The sequence below is a fragment of the Marmota flaviventris genome, chromosome 7, assembly GCF_047511675.1.
Source record: "Marmota flaviventris isolate mMarFla1 chromosome 7, mMarFla1.hap1, whole genome shotgun sequence".
Lineage (NCBI taxonomy): Eukaryota > Metazoa > Chordata > Mammalia > Rodentia > Sciuridae > Marmota > Marmota flaviventris.
This window is the reverse complement of record NC_092504.1, coordinates 75,484,909-75,507,717: the sequence shown is the minus strand read 5'-3', so window position 1 is coordinate 75,507,717 and position 22,809 is coordinate 75,484,909. Positions and strand designations below refer to the sequence as shown.

The 22,809-nt window shown below is 35.4% G+C and overlaps 1 protein-coding gene across 1 annotated transcript; it reads left to right on the top strand.

Moving 5' to 3' along the window:
* Positions 1 to 7,727: 7,727 nt before the first annotated feature.
* LOC114081573 (olfactory receptor 2J3-like) lies at positions 7,728 to 8,621 on the top strand. The gene has a single exon (XM_027923033.2). It carries the CDS (start codon positions 7,728 to 7,730, stop codon positions 8,619 to 8,621), a length of 894 nt encoding a protein of 297 aa, XP_027778834.2.
* Positions 8,622 to 22,809: the final 14,188 nt, after the last annotated feature.

Below are 22,809 nucleotides of genomic sequence, written 5' to 3'. Positions count from 1 at the left end.
GACTTCACAATGTTAAGTTCCTTCTATCTCAAGTTTTTTAGTGTTTTAAACATAAATGTGTCCATATTTGTCAAGTGTTTCCTTTGTATCTATTGAGATAATTATGTGATTGTTGACCTTGACTATATGTGGTGAATTACATTTATTGATTTCTGTATGTTGAACCTACCGTCATCAAGTGGATGAAACTCCTAAAATTTGATGCACTGGGTTTGATTCTCACCACCACACATAAATAAATAAAATAAAGGTCCATTAACTATACATATAATTTATGCATGTTTATCAAGAACATTGGTCTGAAGTTTTCTTTGTTTATGAGTCTTTGTTTTCACTATCAAGGTGCTACCAGCTTTGTATAATGAAGTTCACAGAGGTCCCTCCTTTTCTATTTCATGGAATAATTTGAAGAGTGTTGTTATTGTTTCTTCTTTTAAGGTCTGGTAGAATTCAGCTGATAACCCATCCAGTTCTATGCTTGTCTTTGTTGGAAAGCTTTTGGTAACTGCTTCAATTTTATTACTTGATATTCATCTGTTTAAGTTTTCTATATCCTGTGTTTCCATTTAAGTAGAACATAAGTCTCTAGGAATTTGTCAATATCTTCAAGCTTCTCTAGCTTATTGGAATATAAATTTTCAAAATAGTTTCCGATGATCCACTGAATTTTAGTAGTGTCTGTGGTGATATTTTCCCTTTTCATTTTTGATTTTATTAATTTTTTTCCTCTTTATTTTGTGAGTTTAGCCAACAGTTTATCAATTTTTTTATCCTCTCAAAAACCAACTCTTCATTTTGTTGATATTTTATAGTTTTTTTGCATTTCAATTTCATTGATTTTTGTTTCTGATTTATACTATTTTCTGTATTCTACTGATTTTGGTGTGTTTTTTTTCAGCTTTTTTTTAGAGCCTTAAGATGTAATATGAGATGATTTTTTGGTAGCTTTCTATTCTTTTGGTATATAAATTTAGTGGTATAAGCTTTACTCTTGGAAATACATTCATATTGTCCCAAAGATTTTCATATTTTGTATCACTATTCCTATATACTTCTAACATTATTTCTCCCTTGATTTCTTCTACTATCCATTTGTTATGGTTTGAATGTGAAGTATCCTCCATGTGAAGTGTTTTAGGTGAATATTATTGATTATATTTTTTTTGTTTTGTAGAATCTTTAGTTAGTTTGTGTCTCAGTGATCTATCCAGTGGTAAGAGAGATGTGTTAAAGCCACCCAGTATTATTTTTGTGGCCTATTTGATTATTAATATTCAGAAGGATTTGATTGATATGCATAGGTGCTCTTTTATTTGGGGCATAAATATTATGGTTATTATATCTTGTGGATTAATGATTCCCTTAAGTAGTATGAATTGACCTTCTTTGCCTATTCTGAATACTTTTGGCTCAAGGTCAAATTTATCTGAAATAAGAATAGCTAACTCTGCTTGGTTATGAGTACCATTTGCCTGCTTTGTTTTTTTCCCATCTGTTCACCTTCAGTTTGCCTATGAAGTAAGTTTCTTGCAGACAGCATATAACTGGGTCTTGTTTTTTAATTCTATCTGCCAACCTATGTCTTTTGATTGAAGAGTTTAGACCATTTATATTCAATGTTATTATTGAGAAATGATTTTTATTTCCTGCCATTTTGATTTATTTTTAATCTTTAAATTGGACTTGATTCTATATTAAATATCTATTCTTTTAGTGTAATTCCTCTCTATTCTGGTTTTCATTTGTATTTCTTATTTTTTCTTCCAAAAATATTTTATTGGGTATTACTTCTAGTACAGGTTTCTGGTTATGAATTGATTTAGCGTATGGTTATTATGGAAGGTTTCAATTTCATCTAAAATTCTACAGCTTAATGTTGCTTAATATAGTATTCTTTGTTGGCATCCATTTTCTTTCAAAGCTTGGTGTATATTATTCCAAGCCCTTTGAGCTTTTAAGGTCTGTGGAGAAATCAATTGAGATCTGGAATGGTTTACCTCTAAATGTGACCAGCCATTTTTTTCCCTTGCAGCTTTTAAAATTTTATCAAAACTATCCTTATCCTGTATGTTAAACATTTTCATTATAATGTGTCCTAGAGTGAATATATTATGATTATTTGGAGACCCATATGCTTCTGAGTAACTTTCCTGATATTTCATTGAAAAAAAAAATGTGCATCCTCTTAGTTTTTACTTTAGAGCCTTCATCTAGCCCAGTGATTTTTAAATTTGGTTTCTTGATGTAATCTCAGAATTCTTGAAGTTTTTGGTATTTTCTTTATGGTCAACTTTATTTTCTAGAGCATTGAGATGTAATATGAGATTATTTGTTTAGTATCTTTCTATTCTTTTGTTATATAAATTCAATAATATAAACTTTCCTCCTAGAACTACATTCATATTATAAAAAAGATTCTCATATTTTGTATCACTATTCCCATATACTTCTAAGATGATGATGATGATGATGATGATGATGATGATGATGATGATCTCTTAACATATTTTCTTTATGGCCAACTTTATTTTCAGGATCATGTACTTTGTCTTCAAGGCCTTGAAAAATATATGTTTAAAGTAGTCTAAAATATTGGAGATGATTTCCACTGGATATTTTTTAGTAATTAGGATTTGAACTCAGTGGTGTTTAACCACTGAGCAACATCCTCAGGCCTTTTTAACTTTTTATTTTAAGAGAGGGTCTTGCTAGTTACCTAGGGCCTCACTATTTTGTACAGGGTGGCTTTGAACTTGTAATCCTCCTGCCTCAGTCTTCTAAGCCACTGGGATTAGAGGCATGTTCAACTGTGTCCAGCTGGATTTTTAGTTTGGTTTATTCAGTTTTTAATATCCATGATTTCTGTTTGGTTCTTTTACAGAATTTCTCTCTCTTTTTTATTGTGTTATTAAATTCAGTGAACTTGCTAGAACATTAAATGAGGGCTAAAGTGAGGGGGGTGGAGAAGAAGGACTGTGGAAAAAGGAGTGGGAGAGAGAGAGTAAAAAGAATAATTCACAATAAGATAGGAGACATGGATGGTTATTTGAGGTAATAACAGATAGTGCTAGAGGATGAATAGTGGCAAGAGGAGTTAGTATAAACTAGTTCTAGGAAAGTAAACATAGAAAGATTGATTCCAATTAATGTTATAAACTATTAGATAAAATACATGTACATTGGTTGGAAGTACAATGTTGACTATTGGGATAAGAGCTGTCATTTATATTAAAAAAGAGTTACTTTTATAATCAAAGTTGAAATTAGAGTTATTTATAGTAAACCATGCCAAATTTAAAAGAATTCTTGTTGAATCTTGGTTTGTATTTCATTAGGATCTGGACATTTAGCAGATGTCCATTATTCTTTGGCTGTCACTCTCTCCAGAGTTTCTGGGACACATGAGCCAATTCTCTAGTTGTTATGAATCTCCCACCAACTGATTCAGGCCAGATTCTTAAGCAGTCCCAATGTAAGGGGCTTCTGCTACTGACACTGTTATTCTTGCCACACTTTAAATTTCTGTCTGTCTTTTCAAATGTTTTTAAATGGGTGAACTTAGGAGACTTTCCTTGCTTTTTTTTTTCTCTGTTGTCCCTTCCTCCATCCACCATCCTGTTTCAAATTTGGGGTAAGTAACCACTGTGCTTATTTTCTACTCTGCTAACTGAACTTCAATTTTCTCCAGGTCTCATACTTATTCATATCAAGACTTGGAGCATTTATTTTGTCACCTACTTCTCAACTCTGTTTTTCTTCACTGCCTCCTTTCTCTGTTCTGAGGAGTTTATGGAATCACTGCCTAGCTCATTTCCTCCATCTTCATTCCCCAAGTTTTTTATTGATAAATAATCAGAATACCATTTGGATCTAGAGTTATATCAACAAAAGATACTTATATTGCTGTCCTTCAAATGTAGCCCTTAACCTGATGAGGAAGTGGGAAAGAAATTTGTGGTGATTCAAGACAATGCATTTGCTTCCAGGTAAACACAGATTAAATCATTGTTCTGAGTAATGTTTGGGTTACAGGTTCATGATTGGTGATCATAATTATACCCTGGTGGATAAAAGATTTTAGTAATCACACCAAAATCATTCCTGAGAAATGGGCCTAGCAAGTATAATTCCTTCAAGAGCATTAATTGACACTTTGGGACTTACAATCCCAATGGCCCCAATTGAGGAAAACATCTCACATTTATCATTTGTTTGAAAAGCCACTATTGCTCTAAGGTAAGTGTCCATCCCCTGATACACTGATGGCTCTAACGAATTTCTCCTTCTGGACACAAAAAAATATGTTTAGTAGACTCAGGCCTCTCTTCTGTAGCAGTAATAATCACAATTGCTATAAGATTCTGCTTTACTAAATTAGGATAGCAGATTAGAACTTAAGGTCTAGGTACCCACTTATGCTTCTGATTTCAAGAACAATGCTAGTGACCACGTCCTTCATACTTGATGAAGGATAGATAGGGAAGACAACATACAGGGAATTTGGACAGACACAAGGAGGACAGAATTAAAAGGTGTTGCTGAGGTATCACTTAAGTACTAGATAAGAGTATGAAAGAATAATATGATCATGATTAAAATGTCAGCCAGTGATAAAGGGATTGGGAAAAGCAACCGCTTTCCCTTTGACAATGCTGACTCCTATACATAGAATTAATTCTCAGCTCACAAAACTAACTTTTGATAAGGTCTTTATTTCATATTTTCTACAAAGAAGAAAATGAAATCATTAAATTTGTGCCTTTTTACTATTTGCAGCTGTTTTACTTCATATCCCTTTCTTTAATATGCTATAAAGTTAACTCATAGCTCCCACTTAGTTCTTATTAATCCATTAGGTCATGGAGACAATTGCAGGAAAAAAAGGAGAAAATTACAACTCCATCACAAGAAGAATAAGGTTTGGGAAAAATATCTCTATTAAATATCTTGGAAAATATCATTTTATCATTCCTCAACTGGCAGTGATGTCCAAGTGAAGGAATCTTCATGGTTTACTCTTTAGTGTTTTTTTTTTTATTCAGCTATAGGTTTTAAGAAAAGTCATTTTTTAAAATAGCATGACTTGCTATCCTGAAAGGGTGAAAGGACTAGGATAACAACCAGTTAGTTATTTTTTACCTTAACAATATCATTAAGAACTCTGAGGTCTGAATTGGTCTTGCAGTTTTGGTACCAAATAGTTCCTGATTTTCCTGTTTATATTTAATCCAGTAGGTGCTCCTGACATCTTTTACAAGAGTTGAATTTTAAAAATATGAGCACCTAAGAGACCCCCAAACCAGGAAATCAGGAGTGGCTCTACTATGATTTCTTTCTTTTCCTGTCATAGTTACTTGGGAAGTGTGAGAGAAAAAAAACTGTCCATGTGAGGAGAACTGAAGGATGTGGCAAAATTAGAGAAGGGGAAGGATTCAGGGAGCAAAAGGGATATTTAAACCCTGGGTTAGTATGAATTGTCACAGTAACTATATAACAAAAAACAGTACTAATCTTTCTGATAAAAAAAACTGAAAAATTAAAAATTAAAAAAGATTCACTTAAGATTCATAACTTTGTGGGACTGGAGTTTTGGCACAGTGGTAGAGAATATGCCTGGCACGTGTGAGGTCCAGGGTTTGATCCTTAGCACCTCATATAAATAATAAATAAAGTAAAAGATGCATTTACAACTAAAAAATTTTAAAAAGATTCATAACTTTGTGAAATTTAGTTTATTTTTAACAAAAACAAGATTCACTAGGTGCAGCATATTATGAAAAAATCTATTTACCAGTTTCATTAAATATAAACAATTCTTCTTTAAATGAAAAATAAAAATATGTAAGAGTTAAACCCTATGCTGAAGATTTAAATATTGTGTGAGTTTTTGTCCTAGAGAAAAAGTCATTCACATAGAAAACCTCCTCAGGCCCAGTGCTTCATTCTTCTCAGCTTTGAGATTCACACACTCCCAACTCTGGTATCATCAGGTTCCTCTTCAGTGTCCTGCTCCTCGCACCTTTATTTTATTCTAGATTTTTTTTCACTGAATATTTATCTTTCTAAAATTTTCTCTTTTAATTTTTTTTACAGTAACACATTTTTCAGGAATCATTCTAACACCTTTTTTGGCATGAGGGTGTACTAGGGATTGAATCCAGGGCACTTAGCCACTGAGCCACATCCCCAGCCCACCCCCCTCCCACCCCTTTTATATTTTATTTAGAGACAGGGTCTCGCTGAGTTGCTTAAGGCCTCACTAAGTTATTGAAGCTGTCTTTGAACTTGTGATCCTCCTGCCTCAGCCACCTAAATCACTGGGATTTATAGGCCTGGGCTAATGTGTCTGGTTATTCTAACACTCTTGTTTTAGATTTCTAGCTTTTGTAAATGTTTAAAACTCTGAGATGATGTGTATGTGACTATGTGCCATTTTGTTGCTATCTCAATTCAAAAATGTATTTTCATTTAGTGCTTTGAGTGGAAGTAATTGAATCAGAAGAAAGGTTCTTCTCAAAGTTCTATAAGTGTATCTAATTGAATCTAAATATATTTTACTCTGTGTAAGCATACTTGAATCACCATTAAATTTGATATTCTTCATCATGTATTTCTTCCATATGTATGACTACCTGAATAGGAATTCAGTGATATAACCAGATAAGTGGCAGTAAACTAAAAATGCTGAAAACTAAAGTCACTTATTAATAAAGATGATTTGTTCCATGAAAATTGTCTTCCCTCAGTAGATCAGTTACTCAGATATCTCTCTAAAATATATGAAAAGTCAATAGTTTAAAAGTTATGACATATAAAATTTAAAAACTGAGTATGATTTCTTTATATAACTCTTTACTCAGTAATATTTCAAACTGACATAAATAGAACAAAGCACTACATTTTTCTTTTAATCAGACTACATTTTCATATTAACATGCTGTTTTACCTCTAGCTTTGTATCTTATTTTCAATTATCTATTGATCATCTGTCTATCCATTTATCTCTCTATCAGTCTATGATATATAATATCTACTGGAGTACTTGGAAGATGTGGTATTTACTGCTAAATACTTCACTGTTTATTATATAAGAAATAGGGCAGTATTTTACATAATTTCTGTGTGGATATCAAATTCAGTAAATTAATTAAGGGGATAATATTATCTAATTGCTAGTGCATATTCAGATTTCCCCAGTTGCATTGATAATGTTGTTAATAGCTATTTTTTCAAGTATATGGCCACCTATTGAGATATTCTGTGTTTTTTGTCTTTTTAAATTTGGACCACTTCCTTATTCTCATTGCTATCATTGACCTTGACAATTTAAAGGTTACAGACTATATGTTTAATTTCAATTTGGGTTTTGGTTATGTGTCTTCATTATTATAAATAAGCTCTGTATTTTTGGTAGTAATATTTCTGAAATTACACTGCACTGTGTTCAGAAAATCACATCAGCAGCCACATATTGTTGGTTTGTCTTAAAACTGGTGACATTGACAAGTGTCATGTTGTTATAAGGGTGTCCACCATGTCCTTCCACTTTTTACTTTGTAATTAGCAAGTTTTTGTGTGAGGAAATAATTTAGACCCTATAAATACCTTCTTCATGTATCCTTCTGGTTCTTGAACCATATCATTATGATGTGTGTGTGTGTGTGTGTGTGTGTGTGTGTGTGTGTGTGTTTATGTGACTGCTTTCTGCAGGTAACAGAAAACAAATGATGATGGAAAACTTCAATGGTACCTCTGAAGACTATTTTATTCTGTTGGGTTTTTCTAATTGGCCTCACCTAGAAGTAGTTCTTTTTGTGTTGATCTTGGTATTCTACCTAATGACACTGATAGGCAACATGTTCATCATCATCTTGTCTTACCTGGATTCCAATCTTCATACTCCCATGTACTTCTTCCTCTCAAATCTCTCTTTTCTGGATCTCTGCTACACTACCAGCTCTCTCCCACAACTGCTGGTGAACCTCTGGGGCTCAGAGAAGACCATTTCTTATGCTGGTTGCATGGTTCAACTTTACTTTGTCCTTGCCTTAGGAGCCACAGAGTGTATCCCGTTGGTGGTGATGTCCTATGACCGTTATGCGGCTGTGTGTAGACCCTTGCATTACACTGTCCTCATGCACCCTGGATTCTGTCACTTGCTTGTTGTGGCTTCTTGGGTATGTGGTTTTACCAACTCAGCAGTTCATTCTCTCTTTATCCTCTGGGTACCCCTCTGTGGAAATCGACAAGTGGATCACTTCTTCTATGAAGTACCAGCAATCCTGCAATTATCCTGTTTTGACACTCATGCTAATGAGTTGACTCTCATGGTCACCAGCTCTGTTTTTGTTCGTGTACCTCTTATCCTCATTTTCACCTCCTATGGTGCCATTGCTTGGGCAGTACTGAGGATGCAGTCAACTACTGGAGTTCAGAAAATCTTCAGGACATGTGGAGCACATCTTATGGTGGTCTCCCTCTTTTTCATTCCAGTCATGTGCATATATCTTCAACCATCAAATGAAAATTCTAAATACGGAGGCAAGTTCATAGCTCTGTTTTATACTGTTGTCACACCTAGCCTCAATCCACTCATCTATACCCCCAAAACAAAGATGTAAGAGGGGAAGTTAAGAGACTAATGGGGAGAGAATAACCTGTATGACTCTGAAATTCATAGTATAATGGTGCATCTCTTCACCAATAGTTCATCAATCCATCCATTCAGCCACTTTACTCACTAAACACTTATTGAACAACTACTCTTATCAGGCCACAGAGTTCTTCCTAACATACATTAATAAAATATAGTCTACCTAAATAGTATTCAGTTCTGGAGAACACAGCCATGTAAATCAAGACCAAATATCAACATATTTTTCCATATTGAAATCTAATGATATTTTCCAAATATCAACATGATTTTTCCATATTGCAATCTAAATGAATTCAAAGTCTTTTTAAATTGAAAATGATTCAGAAATTTCTTGTAACTATTGATGTAATAGCAGTTAATAATTTTAATGCAAAGTCAATGTGATCAATTGAAATCATCTTTACAATATGTCTTTTAATCTCTTGCTTTTTAGGCAGAATACTTTATCTTGTGTATTTAGTTTAGGTATACACATAGCAAAATAACTTAACTATTTCTCTCCATTACTATCCTTTGTTGCATATAGCTATGATTTGAATATGATTTCCTTGTGTCACTATAGATTCATGTACTGGAATGCAGTTCTTAGCATGGCAGTGAGAAGTGGTGATGAAGAGTTGTCAAACACTGGAAGGTCATAAAATTATCATGGTTTCTGAAGTTGGAAGAGATTACTATACTTCTTATGGGACTCTGATTGCCCATTCCTGTGAAAGTTGTCAGACAAAATGAAGCCTGTCCCCAAATTTCTATGCTTGTCATGTCACATTGTCTTTCACATTCTCATATAATGGACTATCACAATGGCACCTATTTTTAAACCCTCATCAAAACTGATCTATGACATTGTTGTGCTCTTGAGCCTTCAAAACTTTAAAATAAATAAAGGTCTTTTTGTTTATAAGTCCCTAACTTCAGGAATATTGTTATAGAAACAGAATATGGACTAATACCCATGGTAAATATAAGGAGGAAATCAGGTCCAAATTCTTTCATATCTTTGTATTAATAGTAAGAAAATAAATTTTACAAGCTTTACAAGATGAATCTGAAGTAATATAGCCAAATGGATTATCTAACATTCCTTACTTTTTTCAAGAAGTAAGACTTGAGTTGGAGGTGGATACATTTAGAAACTGTGACATATATCTGGTCAAGTAATATCATCACAGGCTAGGAAGAGTTAGGTAGAGGAAATTCTTGGAACACCTGCATATTCTATTATAGAGAATATGTGAGACAATTGAGAACAGGACTCTGAAATTTACTTGACAACAATGGATATTTCAAATAAATGTTGGAAAACACTGGAACATTTTTAAGATTAAAAGCCATTGCATGGAAAATTATTTTTTAAATCTTGGTCTAATTTGAGTATTAATGTCTAAGAAGAACATTATGAAAGTTACCTTTATATTTTCCAAATAAAGAAATGTATTTTAAAAACAGAAAATTTTGCAAGCTTTATTATTATTAACAAAATCCACTTAAGATTATTTCCTATATGTCACTCTTTGAGTTTAAGTTATATTAACTGGAGTAGAATAATGAGTAAATGACAATTTGATATAAGTAACAGCTTGGCAATGCTTGGATTTTATCTCAAAGTCAAATGCAAGCTGTAGTTTTGAGGGCTTTTAAAATTCATCTAATATTGATAAAGTTCTTCATAATTATCATTCTAATTTACATTCCCAACAGCACTTACACTATTCCCATTTCTTCACATGCTCACTGATACTTTCTTTTGTCTTTTTCATGATAAACATAATAACAGAGTGAATTGTGAGATGTGAGGTGACACCTACCATGGTAGCCTGGTTCTTGGCCCACTGGAAATAGGGGCCACAGGCACAAGCCTGCTTGTTCTGGTCTGAACTATGGTGCCACAGAGGATGACTGGTACTGGGTTTCACTGGGGAGGATGCTAGTGCTGAGGTCTGCACCAAAGTCAGGTGCTGACTTCACTCTCTATTTTCTATATCAAGGAATCTTTCTGTGATAAGAGGCAAAGGTGTAGAGGAAAGATGATGCAGATGCTGGGAAACTGCCCTTCCCACTATTTTCTAAAGTGTCCTTTTTTCTTTATGTGCTACTCCAGGCACTGTGGTTCCTCACTTGTCTTCTTTAGCTATGTTCAAATTGTTCCACATTGCACTGGGGTTGGGGCAGGAAAGTTATGGAAAGACCTCTTTTCTCAAGTTTCATACATCATTCCATCTATATTTTCAACCTTTTAACTTTCTCACTTTTCTGCTTAAAAAATTGTACTTTATTTTCAATATATATACTTTTAAAAAATATTTGGATGCTTTAATTATAACACATATGAAACTAAGTCCTGATCACCGACAATGTAGATCATATGCCAAAAATTTCCTTAAAGAATAACACCAATATTATTGTTTCTGTTGTTTTGTTTATTTCAAATTAGCTACAAGAGTCTTATGAAAATTTAACACAGGTGAGAGTAATAGCTATCTATTTTCTTACTTAGAAAATGAGAAAATTCAAGGGAATAGGATAGTTGGCATGACTGAGTTTAAGTCACTTTTCACTGATGTGATCAGGGTGCGATAATGGATTTTTAGTTTTCTTGGTGATCCTTTCTTATGATCAATAACACCCCAAACAAACTAGAAGCTCTGAAACCCCCACCACCACCGCCACCCATTGCCAACAGTAAATGTTAAGCCAGAGTTAATCAGTTGCCACTGGGACAGTACATGAGAATCTGTGCCCCAAGGAACTTTACTTAAGAAGCAAATTTGAAGTCATTGTTGTCCTAGATAAGAATAGAGCCTCACAGTGCACAATGCCTATACTCTACAAATTCCTTCTCCCATCTACACAGATTTCTTCAAATATTTTTCCACTTCACCTAATGCATAGTCCTGTGCAATATATTTCTTATGCTCAATTATATCTTTTTGTTACTCTGGAGGACAGGATTATTGGCACAAATGTGTCACCACATAATAATAGATAATATCTGTTTTTTTCTCTTACATAACCTTATATTCATGATTTCTAACTGTGTTTTATAACATGGAGCTGAAAAAGTAACTGGTCATTGTATCATTGTATCATCTAGAGCCCAATTGTGCCAGGGCAATGTGGTAGGTTGCAGGCAGGCCACAGCAAATGTCCAGAGACAGCTTGGGTGACATGATTGTTGGGGAAAGCTTGGAAGACATGAGTTAATGGTCCAGTCAATGGTTACATACTAACAGATAGCACCTCCATTCCCTATGATGCTTGCCAAGTAATGCCTCTTCTCCTTCACAGTATTTTGTTCCTTGATGGCCATATTCTTTTCACAGTACCCTCATTTCCAGGCCTGTTCCTGTTGAGAAAGGGTTTTTTTTATGTTAGGCCACAGAAGCAATGACCTCATCAGCATTAGCTTGCTTGTATGACCAGCATCCCAAGGAGAAAATGACCTGGTGTACCTGCAAGAAAGTAGCTTTTTACAGATAACACTAACTTGACCTAATTCTCCATATGTAAAACAGAAACCCATTGTTCTTTATATAATATACATCTGAATTTTGTGGTCAAGCTTGCTCTTATTTTCCCTTTATCTTGGCTAAGTTTTGGAGAACTGAAAGGGAACATTCAGAGGCATGAAATTTTACTGTCCCATTTTGCTTTAGGGATGATACAGTCATCATGTATTATGACAACATCAAGTAATTTGAAAGATAATACACTGACAATTACAAATCTTCAAGGACAAATTGTAATTCTATAACTGCAAACAGGTTATAGAAAAGTTGTGAAAGTTGCACAAAATCTTACCATAGACCTTAACCAGAATTTATCAATGTAAATATTTTAGAGAGTATTTTTCCATGCTATCTGTATAATAATATAGCATTTACATACACTTAAATTATTCTCTATATATGACAATAAAATGTTAACATAAATTTAAGAATGTTTTCTATATTATAGCACATTTTCTTCAGATGATCACAAGAGTATTTTGCTACAGAAAATACCTGAGCCAGTATCAGAAATGAGAGATTTGTCTAAGTCTCTAATTTGGAACACTCCTCAGTATTTCTCTGTTTATTATGATCTTAAAGGTTTTGAAGATTACAGGCCAATTATTTCACATAATATCCTTCTATATAAATTTCTTTTCTATTCATGCATGATAACATTGAAGTTCCTCATTTTGGGTAGGAATACCACAAAGATGCTATTGTGTCCTCCTCTGCCTTCTATTAGAGGTATAAGGTATTCATTTATTCCACTAGTGATACTAACTCCAATTCTTTCTTTAAAATGTGTCTACTTTTTTACCATAAAGTTAACTTGTCTACCTTGGTATTTCATGAGTATCATGTGGCAAAATATGTTGATATGAGGTGGAGTTTTTGTTTTTGGAGTAACCACCAGCCACAAGTCTATTAACAAACATTTTTTATAATCCTTCCTGGAAACAATGATTTCTGTGGTGGTTGCCAGATGGGAATTTATAAAATTATATACATATTTATTTCTTGATGTGGTCAGATGAATAATGTCTCCTGCTTTTTCAAAATATTCACATTCTGATCACTGAAACATTTAATTACATGTAGACTTACATTACAAAGGGGTTAAATAAAGGATCTTTAAATGGAAATACTGTCCTAGATTCTTATGAGAGGAAGATGGAGAATGTAGAAAGAACAGGAGATACTATTGTGATAGTAGGAACAAATGTGACTCCATTTTGTTTTATTTCTTCATCCTGTAAAACAACCATGCCAAGTAGAAGAGTCATGACTGGAGCAAGATGTTCTTTTCCTTTTGCTATAGCAACCTTTAAGAACACAGAACTACCTAATAGGGTATTGTTTCTGTAACTAGGGTAACAGGGCTCTGTTTCTGTAACTGGGGTGACTGGGCTAACTGTGATTGGTTAGGCTTCCCTCCATTTGACTGCACTGTCCCACTTCTGTAACCTGGCTTGCTTGCATTGGCTGGACCCCCCAACATCCCTTTTGCGGTTTTCAGGCTTATAAGGAGTGCCCTTGCAATTTTTTGGGGCTGATCAGGGGAACAGCTTTATGTTCTGGTCAGCCGCCACCAGTGTGCTTCAATAAAGGCTTGATTCGATTATACGTGAGTGGTCTGGAAGTCAGTTTATGAAACCCTGGGATGAAGCTTTAACTATAACATTTGGGGGTTTGCCCTGGATCCATTTCTTCCCTACCCTCACTCCAAATTTGCCTCCAACGACGGGACTTTGGACCTCGGCTCCAGAGTAGAGGGGAGCTCCTGAGAGACGTTCCTCAGCCTCACTCCAAGGATGACTCCAATCCATCCTAGGACGCTCTGAAAAGCCTCCTGCCGGCTGTCAGTTCTGGTGAGTTGACTCTTCTCTGGGGGAAAAGGTCAGATTGGATGCAGTCGCTTACACCTTCCCTGGGACAGGACAAGACATTGTCACTGTCTCCCTGGAGGTCTCCCTGTGAGACCTCATCTGTCTGTATCTGGGACCCACTGGAGGCCTCCCTGGGAGGCCTCATCTGTCTGGGGGCAGGACGAGATGTGGTCGGTCTCTGCCCCATTAGATGTCTCCCTGTGCGACCTCAGTGATTGTTGCTTGTCCAGTGTCTGTTCTGCTGTTTGTCATTTCTCCAGTGTCCTCTGCTGTTGGTCATTTGTCCAGTGTCAGTTCACTGGCCATTTGTTCTGTTTGCCGGGTCTCTGCCCCATTAGAGGTCTCCCTGTGTGATCTCAGTGATTGTTGCTTGTCCTGTGTCTGTTCTGCTGTTTGTCGTTTCTCCAGCATCTTCTTGCTGTTTGTCATTTGTCCTGTATCTGTTCGCCAGCCATTTGTCTTGTGTATGTCTGTCCAAGTGTTGTGCGTGGGGCCCTTTTCTTGTTCCCATAACCGCTATTCTTTCACCAGGACTTCTTCGCTCCACCAACATCAGAGACAAGGAAGCACCTCAGAGATCTCTACCTGGACCCCTTTAACTTGATTTCTTAACAATTTTCAGGAATTTGTCTGTTGGTTTGTTTTTGTTTGTTCCCTTTGTGTTCTGTGTTAATTTCTACCTCAGGTTGTTTCTAATGGGAAAAAAATGGTTAAAATGGTTTTTAACTGTGCTCACTACAGCTTCAATTAAAATGTAAAGTGCTGCCAACAGCACTAAAAGAATTGTCAAAAGCAAAAGCTAAAGGTAAAAAGAAAAAGGCATTCTAAAAAAAATGGTTATTTGCAAGCATGAATAACTTCCAACTATTAAAAAATGGTCTAAAGATTTTTCAATGTTAGGCTAAAAGTTGGTGGCTGCTATCCAAGAAACCAGAAAACCCAGTTTAAAATGGGACCTCAACCGGGGGACTCTCCCAAGGAGACCAATGAAGCTGCATCTTTGGGAAGTTCATCCAGGGAACAATAAGCCCCCTTCATTAGTCTATGTTCCCTCAACTCTTTTCAGATTTGATGAACAGGACAACCTCAGAAAAAAAGGTCAGAAAACTTTTAAAATTCTATGTTTGTTAAACTCATAATTTTGATCCAATATGATTAGGTTAATATGTTTTTTTGATTACACTCGGCTTTATTCTAAGGCCAATTTACAAGGGTTAACTCTCAAACTAATAGGTTTTTAAAAAATAAGCTACAAGGCTTTTGTTTGTATGTTTTCTATGTGTGAGTGCACCGGTCTACTGTCTGTCTACATGTATTGTCATGTCTATATATATTTGGTACAAAAATTGACATATGAGCTCATAAATTAAAATTTTAAAAAAAATCCAAATACTTTTGGTAAATAAGATTTAAGAAGAGATTGAAGAAATACTGACATTGAAGAATTTTTTTTTTCATGTTATCATTTCTTTACTTTAGTTTTATTATAAATTAATTTTTACTTTGTTTTGATACCTTTTTTCCTTATTTGTTGACAGTAAATGCTCATAAAAGAAGTTAAGCCAGAAGGGAATTATTGGAGGCTATTCATTATTTTCAAATAAAAGTGTATTTTCCTAGCCTCTGCTTAGTGCTACTTTAACAGGGAACAAAGCATACAGAGCGCACTGAGAACAAATTAAATGAGTTAAAGCTAAAGCAGCTAGCACAATCCAGGTTTAATTTAAAGTTCCAAATGCATGTATCCCTATAGGGCAAAACGAAGTGAAACCTAAAAATTCAAAGAGTTCCTGCAAATGAATGCTTAAATCTAAAAGAACAAATTTCGGGGAGCCGAGTCCATATTGTATACTTAACTTTCCTGCCAAGCATCATCAGGATCGGGTGAAAAAATATTTGCTGAGATTCCAGTAACTGCGGAGTTCTGTGGAAGCTCTGCAGGGGCATTCATTTTAAAGTGTATTTTCCTTTATTCTGCTTAGGTTTATTTCAGCAGGGAGCAAAGTATAGAGAGCGCACAGAGAACTAATTGTGTGAGTCAAATTTCAAGCGGGTAGCACAAATCATGTTTGACTCAGAGGTCCAAACACATGCATCCCAATAGGAGAAAACAAAGTGAAACCAAAAAGTTCAAAGTGTTCCTGCAAATGAATGTTTCAACCTAGAAGAACAAAATTTGGGCAGACAAGTGCAACTGGCATATTCATGTTTCCTGCCAAGTAACAACAAGATTGTTTTAAAAAATATTGGCTGAGATTCCAGTGAACGCAGAGTTTTGTGGAAGCTCTGCAAAAACATTCAAATATAAGTGTATTTTCCTAGCCTCCACTTACCGCTACTTCAACAGGGACCAAAGCATAGGGAGTGCACTGTGGTCTGATAGAGTGAGTCAAGTTTCAAGCAGCTAGCACAAACTGTGTTTGATTTAGAGTTTAAAATTCATTTATCCCTAGAGGGGAAAACAAAGTGAAACCTAAAAATTCAAAGTGTTCCTGCAAAGGAAAACTTCCACCTAGAAGAATGGAATTTGGGCAGACAAGCGCAACTGGTATACTCATCCTTCCTGCCAAATAACAGCAAGTTCGGGTGAAAAAAAACATTTGCAGAGCTTCTAGTAAACTGGGAGTTCTGAGGAAGCTCTGAAAACACTTTTAAAAGAAAGAGTATTTTCCTTGCCACTTAAAGGGAATTCTTCAACAGGGAAGAAAGAATAGAGAGTGCACTAAGAACTAATTGAGTGAGTCAAGTTTCAAGCAGCTAGTGTAATCTGTGTTTGATTTAGAGTTCCAAATGCATGTATCCCTATACGGAAAAATGAAGAGAAAAGTAAAAATCAAAGTTTTCCTGTAAATGAACTCTTAAACCTAAAAAATGAAATTTAGGCAGCCAAGTGCAACCGGTGTATTCATAATTCCTTTCAAGTTTCAACAAGATTGGGTGATAAAGTAATGCTGAAATTCCAGTAACCTTGGAGTTCTCTCAAAGCTCTTCAAACGTTTTAAAATGAAAGTGTATTTTCCTTTCCTCTGATTAGGTTTACCTCAACAGTGAACAAAGCATAGAGAGCACACTGAAAACAAATTGAGGGAGTCAAGTTTCAAGCATCTAGCAAACACCATGTTTGATTTAGAGTTCCAAATGCATGTATCCCTATAGAGGAAAACAAAGTGAAATCTTAAAATTCAAAGTGTTCGTGCAAATGAACTCTTCAACATAGAAGAACGAAATTCGGGCAGCCAAGTGCAACTGGTATACTCATCCTTCCTGCCTAATATCAACAAGACTGGGTTAAAAATATTTGCTGACATTCCAGTAAACTTGGAGTTCTGTGGTAGCTCTGTAGAAGCTTTCAAATGAAAATGTATTTCACCTGCCTCTGAATAGGGCTACTTCAATAGGGACCCAAACATAGAGAGGGAACTGAGAACTAATTGATAGAGTCAAGTTTCAAGCAGCTAGCACAAACCATGTTTGATTCAGAGGTCCAAATGCATGTATCCCTGTAAGGGAAAATGAAGGAAAACCTAAAAGTTTAAAGTGTTCCTGCAAATGAACGTTTCAACCTAGAAGAATGAAATTTGGGCAACCAAGTGCAACTGGTATACACATCCTTCCTGCCAAATATCAAAAAGTTCATGTTTAAAAATATTTTCTAATATTATAATAAACTTGAAGTTCTGCGGAAGCACTGCAAACGCTTTCAAATGAAAGTTTATTTTCCTTTCCTCTTAATAGGGCTACTTCAACAGGGAAGAGAAAATAGAAAGTGCACTGAGAACTAATTGAATGAGTCAAGTTTCGAGCAGCTAGTACAACCGTTTTTGATTTAGAGTTCCAAATGCATGTATCCCTACAGGAGAAAATGAAAAGAAACCTAAAAATTCAAAGAGTTCCTCCAAATGAATTCTTCAATCTAGAAGAACCAAATTTGGGCAGCCAAGTGCATCTTGTATACTCATCTTTCCTGCCAAGTATCAACAGGATCAGGTGAAAACAAATATTTGCTGAGATTCCAGTAACTTTGGATTTTTGTGGAAGGTCTGCAAAAACATTAAAATGAAAGTGTATTTACCTCGCTTCTGCTTAGTGCTACTTCAACAGGGAACAAAGCATAGAGAGCAAAGGGAGAAATAATTGTGTGAGTCCAATTTCATGCAGGCAGCATAAATAATGTTTGATTTAGAGATCCAAATGCATGTATCACTATAGGGGAAAACAAAGTGAAACCTGAAAGTTCAAGGTGTTCCTGAAATGAATGTTACAACCAAGAAGAACTAAATTTGGGCAGCACGTGCAACTGGTATATTCATATTTCCTGCGAAGTAAAACAAGATTGGTTGAAAAAATATTTGCTGAGATTCCAGTAAACTCAGAGTTTTTTGGAAGCTCTACAAAAACATTGAAATAAAAGAGTATTTTCCTGGCCTCCGCTTAGTGCTACTTTAACAGGGAACAAAGCATACAGAACGCACTGAGAACTAATTAAATGAGTCAAAGCTAAAGCAGCTAGCACAATCCAGGTTTAATTTAAGGTCCCAAATGCATGTATCCCTATAGGGCAAAACGAAGTGAAACCTAAAAATTCAAAGAGTTCCTGCAAATGAATGCTTAAATCTAAAAGAACCAATTTTGGGGAGCCGAGTCCATATGGTATACTCATCTTTCCTGCCAAGTATCATCAGGATCGGGTGAAAAAATATTAGCTGAGATTCCAGTAACTTCGGAGTTCTGTGGAAGCTCTGCAGAGGCATTCATTTTAAAGTGTATTTTCCTTTCCTCAGCTTAGGTTTATTTCAACAGGGAGCAAACTATAGAGAGCGCACTGAGAACTAATTGTGTGAGTCGAATTTCAAGCGGGTAGCACAAATCATGTTTGACTCAAAGGTTCAAATACATGCATCCCACTAGGAAAAAACGAAGTGAAACCTAAAAGTTCAAAGTGTTCCTGCAAATGAATGTTTCAACCTAGAAGAACAAAATTTGGGCAGACAAGGGCAACTGGTATATTCATGTTTCCTTCCAAGTAACAACAAGATTGTTTTTAAAAAATATTGGCTGAGATTCCAGTAAACGCATAGTTCTGTGGAAGCTCTGCAAATACATTCAAATGTAAGTGTATTTTCCTAGCTTCCACTTAGCGCCACTGCAACAGGGAACAAAGCATAGGAAGTGCACTCTGATCTAATAGAGTGAGTCAAGTTTCAATCAGCTAGCACAAACTGTGTCTGATTCAGAGTTTAAAATTCATTTATCCCTATAGGGGAAAACAAAGTGAAACCTAAAATTTCAAAGCATTCCTGCAAAGGAAAGCTTCCAGCTAGAATAATGGAATTGGGGCAGCCAAGTGCAACTGGTATACTCATGTTTCCTGCAAATATCAGCAAGTTCGGGTGAAAAAACTTTTGCAGAGCTTCTAGTAAACTGGGATTTCTGAGGAAGCTCTGAAAACACTTTTAAATGAAAGAGTATTTTGCTTGCGACTTAATGGGAATTCCTCAACACAGAAGAAAGAATAGAGAGTGCACTAAGAACTAATTGAGTGAGTTAAGTTTCAAGCAGCTAGTATAATCTGTGTTTGATTTAGAGTTCCAAATGCATGTATCCCTATAGGGAAAAAAGAAGAGAAAACTAAAGATCTAAGTTTTCCTGTAAATGACCTCTTAAACCTATAAAAATGAAATTCAGGCAGCCAAGTGAAACTGGTGTGTTCATAATACCTGTCAAGTATCAACAAGATTGGGTGATAAAGTAATGCTGAAATTCCAGTAACCTTGGAGTTCTCTCAAAGCTCTTCAAACGTTTTAAAATGAAAGTGTATTTTCCTTTCCTCTGCTTAGGTTTACTTCAACAGTGAACAAATCATAGAGAGCACACGGAGAACAAATTGAGGGAGTCAAGTTTCAAGCAGCTACCACAAACCATGTTTGATTCAGAGGTCCAAATACAGGTATCCTTATAGGGGAAAATGAAGTAAAACCTAAAAGTTTAAAGTGATCCTGCAAATGAACGTTTCAACCTACAAGAATGAAATTTGGGCAATCAAGTGCAAATGGTATACACATCCTTCCTGCCAAATATCAACAAGTTCATGTTTAAAAATATTTTCTAATATTCCAATAAAACTGAAGTTCTGCGGAAGCACTGCAAACGCTTTCAAATGAAAGTTTATTTTCCTTTCCTCTTAATAGGGCTACTTCAACAGGGAAGAGAAAATAGAAAGTACACTGAGAACTAATTGAATGAGTCAAGTTTCGAGCAGCTAGTACAACCGTTTTTGATTTAGAGTTTCGAATGCATCTATCCCTACAGGAGAAAATGAAAAGAAACCTAAAAATTCAATGAGTTCCTCCAAATGAATTCTTCAATCTAGAAGAACAAAATTTGGTGCCAAGTGCATCTTGTATACTCATCTTTCCTGCCAAGTATCAACAGGAACAGGTGAAAAAAAAAATGTTTGCTGAGATTCCAGTAACTTCAGATTTTTGTGGAAGGTATGCAAAAACATTAAAATGAAAGTGTATTTACCTAGCTTCTGCTTAGTGCTACTTCAACAGGGAACAAAGCATAGAGAGCAAAGTGAGAACTAATTGTGTGAGTCAAATTTCAAGCAGGCAGCATAAATAATGTTGGATTTAGAGATCGAAATGCATGTATCACTATAGCAGAAAACAAAGTGAAACCTAAAATTAAAAGTGTTTCTGAAATGAATGTTTCAACCAAGAAGAACGAAATTTGGGCACCCACGTGCAACTGGTATATTCATATTTCATGTGAAGTAAACAAGATTGGTTAAAAAATATTTGCTGAGATTCCAGTAAACTCGGAGTTTTTGGGAAGCTCTACAAAAACATTCACATGAAAGTGTATTTTCCTAGCCTCCGCTTAGTGCTACTTTAATAGGGAACAAAGCTTACAGAGAGCACTGAGAACTAATTAAATGAGTCAAAGCTAAAGCAGCTAGCACAATCCAGGTTTAATTTAAAGTTCCAAATGCATGTATCCCTCTAGGGCAAAACGAAGTGAAACCTAAAAATTCAAAGAGTTTCGGCAAATGAATGCTTAAATCTAAAAGAACCAATTTTGGGGAGCCGAGTCCATATTGTATACTCATCTTTCCTGTCAAGTATCATCAGTATCGGGTGAAAAAATGTTTGCTGAGATTTCAGTAACTTCGGAGTTCTGTGGAAGCTCTGCAGAGGCATTCATTTTAAAGTGTATTTTCCTTTCCTCTGCTTAGTTTTATTTCAACAGGGAGCAAAGTATAGAGAGCGCACTGAGAACTAATTGTGTGAATCAAATTTCAAGGGGGTAGCAAAAATTATGTTTGACTCAGAGTTCCAAATACATGCATCCCTATAGGAGAAAACGAAGTGAAACCTAAAATTTCAAAGTGTTCCTGCAAATGAATGTTTCAACCCAGAAGAAAAAAATTTGGGCAGACAAGTGCAACTGGTATATTCATGTTTCCTGCCAAGTAACAACAAGATTGTTTTAAAAAATATTGGCTGAGATTCCAGTGAATGCAGAGTTTTGTGGAAGCTCTGCAAATACATTCAAATATAAGTGTATTTTCCTAGCCTCCACTTAGCGCTACTGCAACAGGGAACAAAGCTTAGGGAGTGCACTGTGATCCAATAGAGTGAGTCAAGTTTCAAGCAGCTAGCACAAACGGTGTTTGATTTAGAGTTTAAAATTCATTTATCCCTATAGGGGAAAACAAAGTGAAACCTAATATTCAAAGTGTTCCTGCAAAGGAAAGCTTCCACCTAGAAGAATGGAATTTGGGCAGACAAGTGTAACTGGTATACTCATCCTTCCTGCCAAATATCAGCAAGTTCGGGTGAAAAAACATTTGCAGAGCTTCTAGTAAACTGGGAGTTCTGAGGAAGCTCTGAAAACACATTTAAATGAAAGTGTAATTTCTTTGCCACTTAATGGGAAATCTACAACACGGAAGAAAGAATAGAGAGTGCACTAAGTACTAATTGTATGAGTTAAGTTTCAAGCAGCTAGTATAATCTTTGTTTGATTTAGAGTTCCAAATGCATGTATCCCTATAGGGAAAAATGAAGAGAAAACTAAAAATCAAAGTTTTCCTGTAAATGAACTCTTAAACCTATAAAAATGAAATTTAGGCAGCCAAGTGCAACTGGTGTACTCATAATTCCTGTCAAGTATCAACAAGATTGGGTGATAAAGTAATGCTGAAATTCCAGTAACCTTGGAGTTCTCTCAAAGCTCTTCAAACGTTTTAAAATGAAAGTGTATTTTCCTTTCCTCTGATTAGGTTTACTTCAACAGTGAACAATGCATAGAGAGCACACTGAGATCAAATTGAGGGAGTCAAGGTTCAAGCATCTAGCAAACACCATGTTTGATTTAGAGTTCCAAATGCATGTATCCCTATAGAGGAAAACAAAGTGAAATATTAAAATTCAATGTGTTCGTGCAAATGAACTCTTCAACATAGAAGAACGAAATGTGGGCAGTCAAGTGCAACTGGTATACTCATCCTTCCTGCCTAATATCAACAAGATTGGGTTAAAAATATTTGCTGACATTCCAGTAAACTTGGAGTTCTGTCGTAGCTCTGTAAAAGCTTTCAAATGAAAATGTATTTCACTTGCCTCTGAATAGGGCTACTTCAATAGGGATCCAAACATAGAGAGGGAACTGAGAACTAATTGATAGAGTCAAGTTTCAAGCAGCTAGGACAAACCATGTTTGATTCAGAGGTCCAAATGCATGTATCCCTATAGGGGAAAATGAAGTA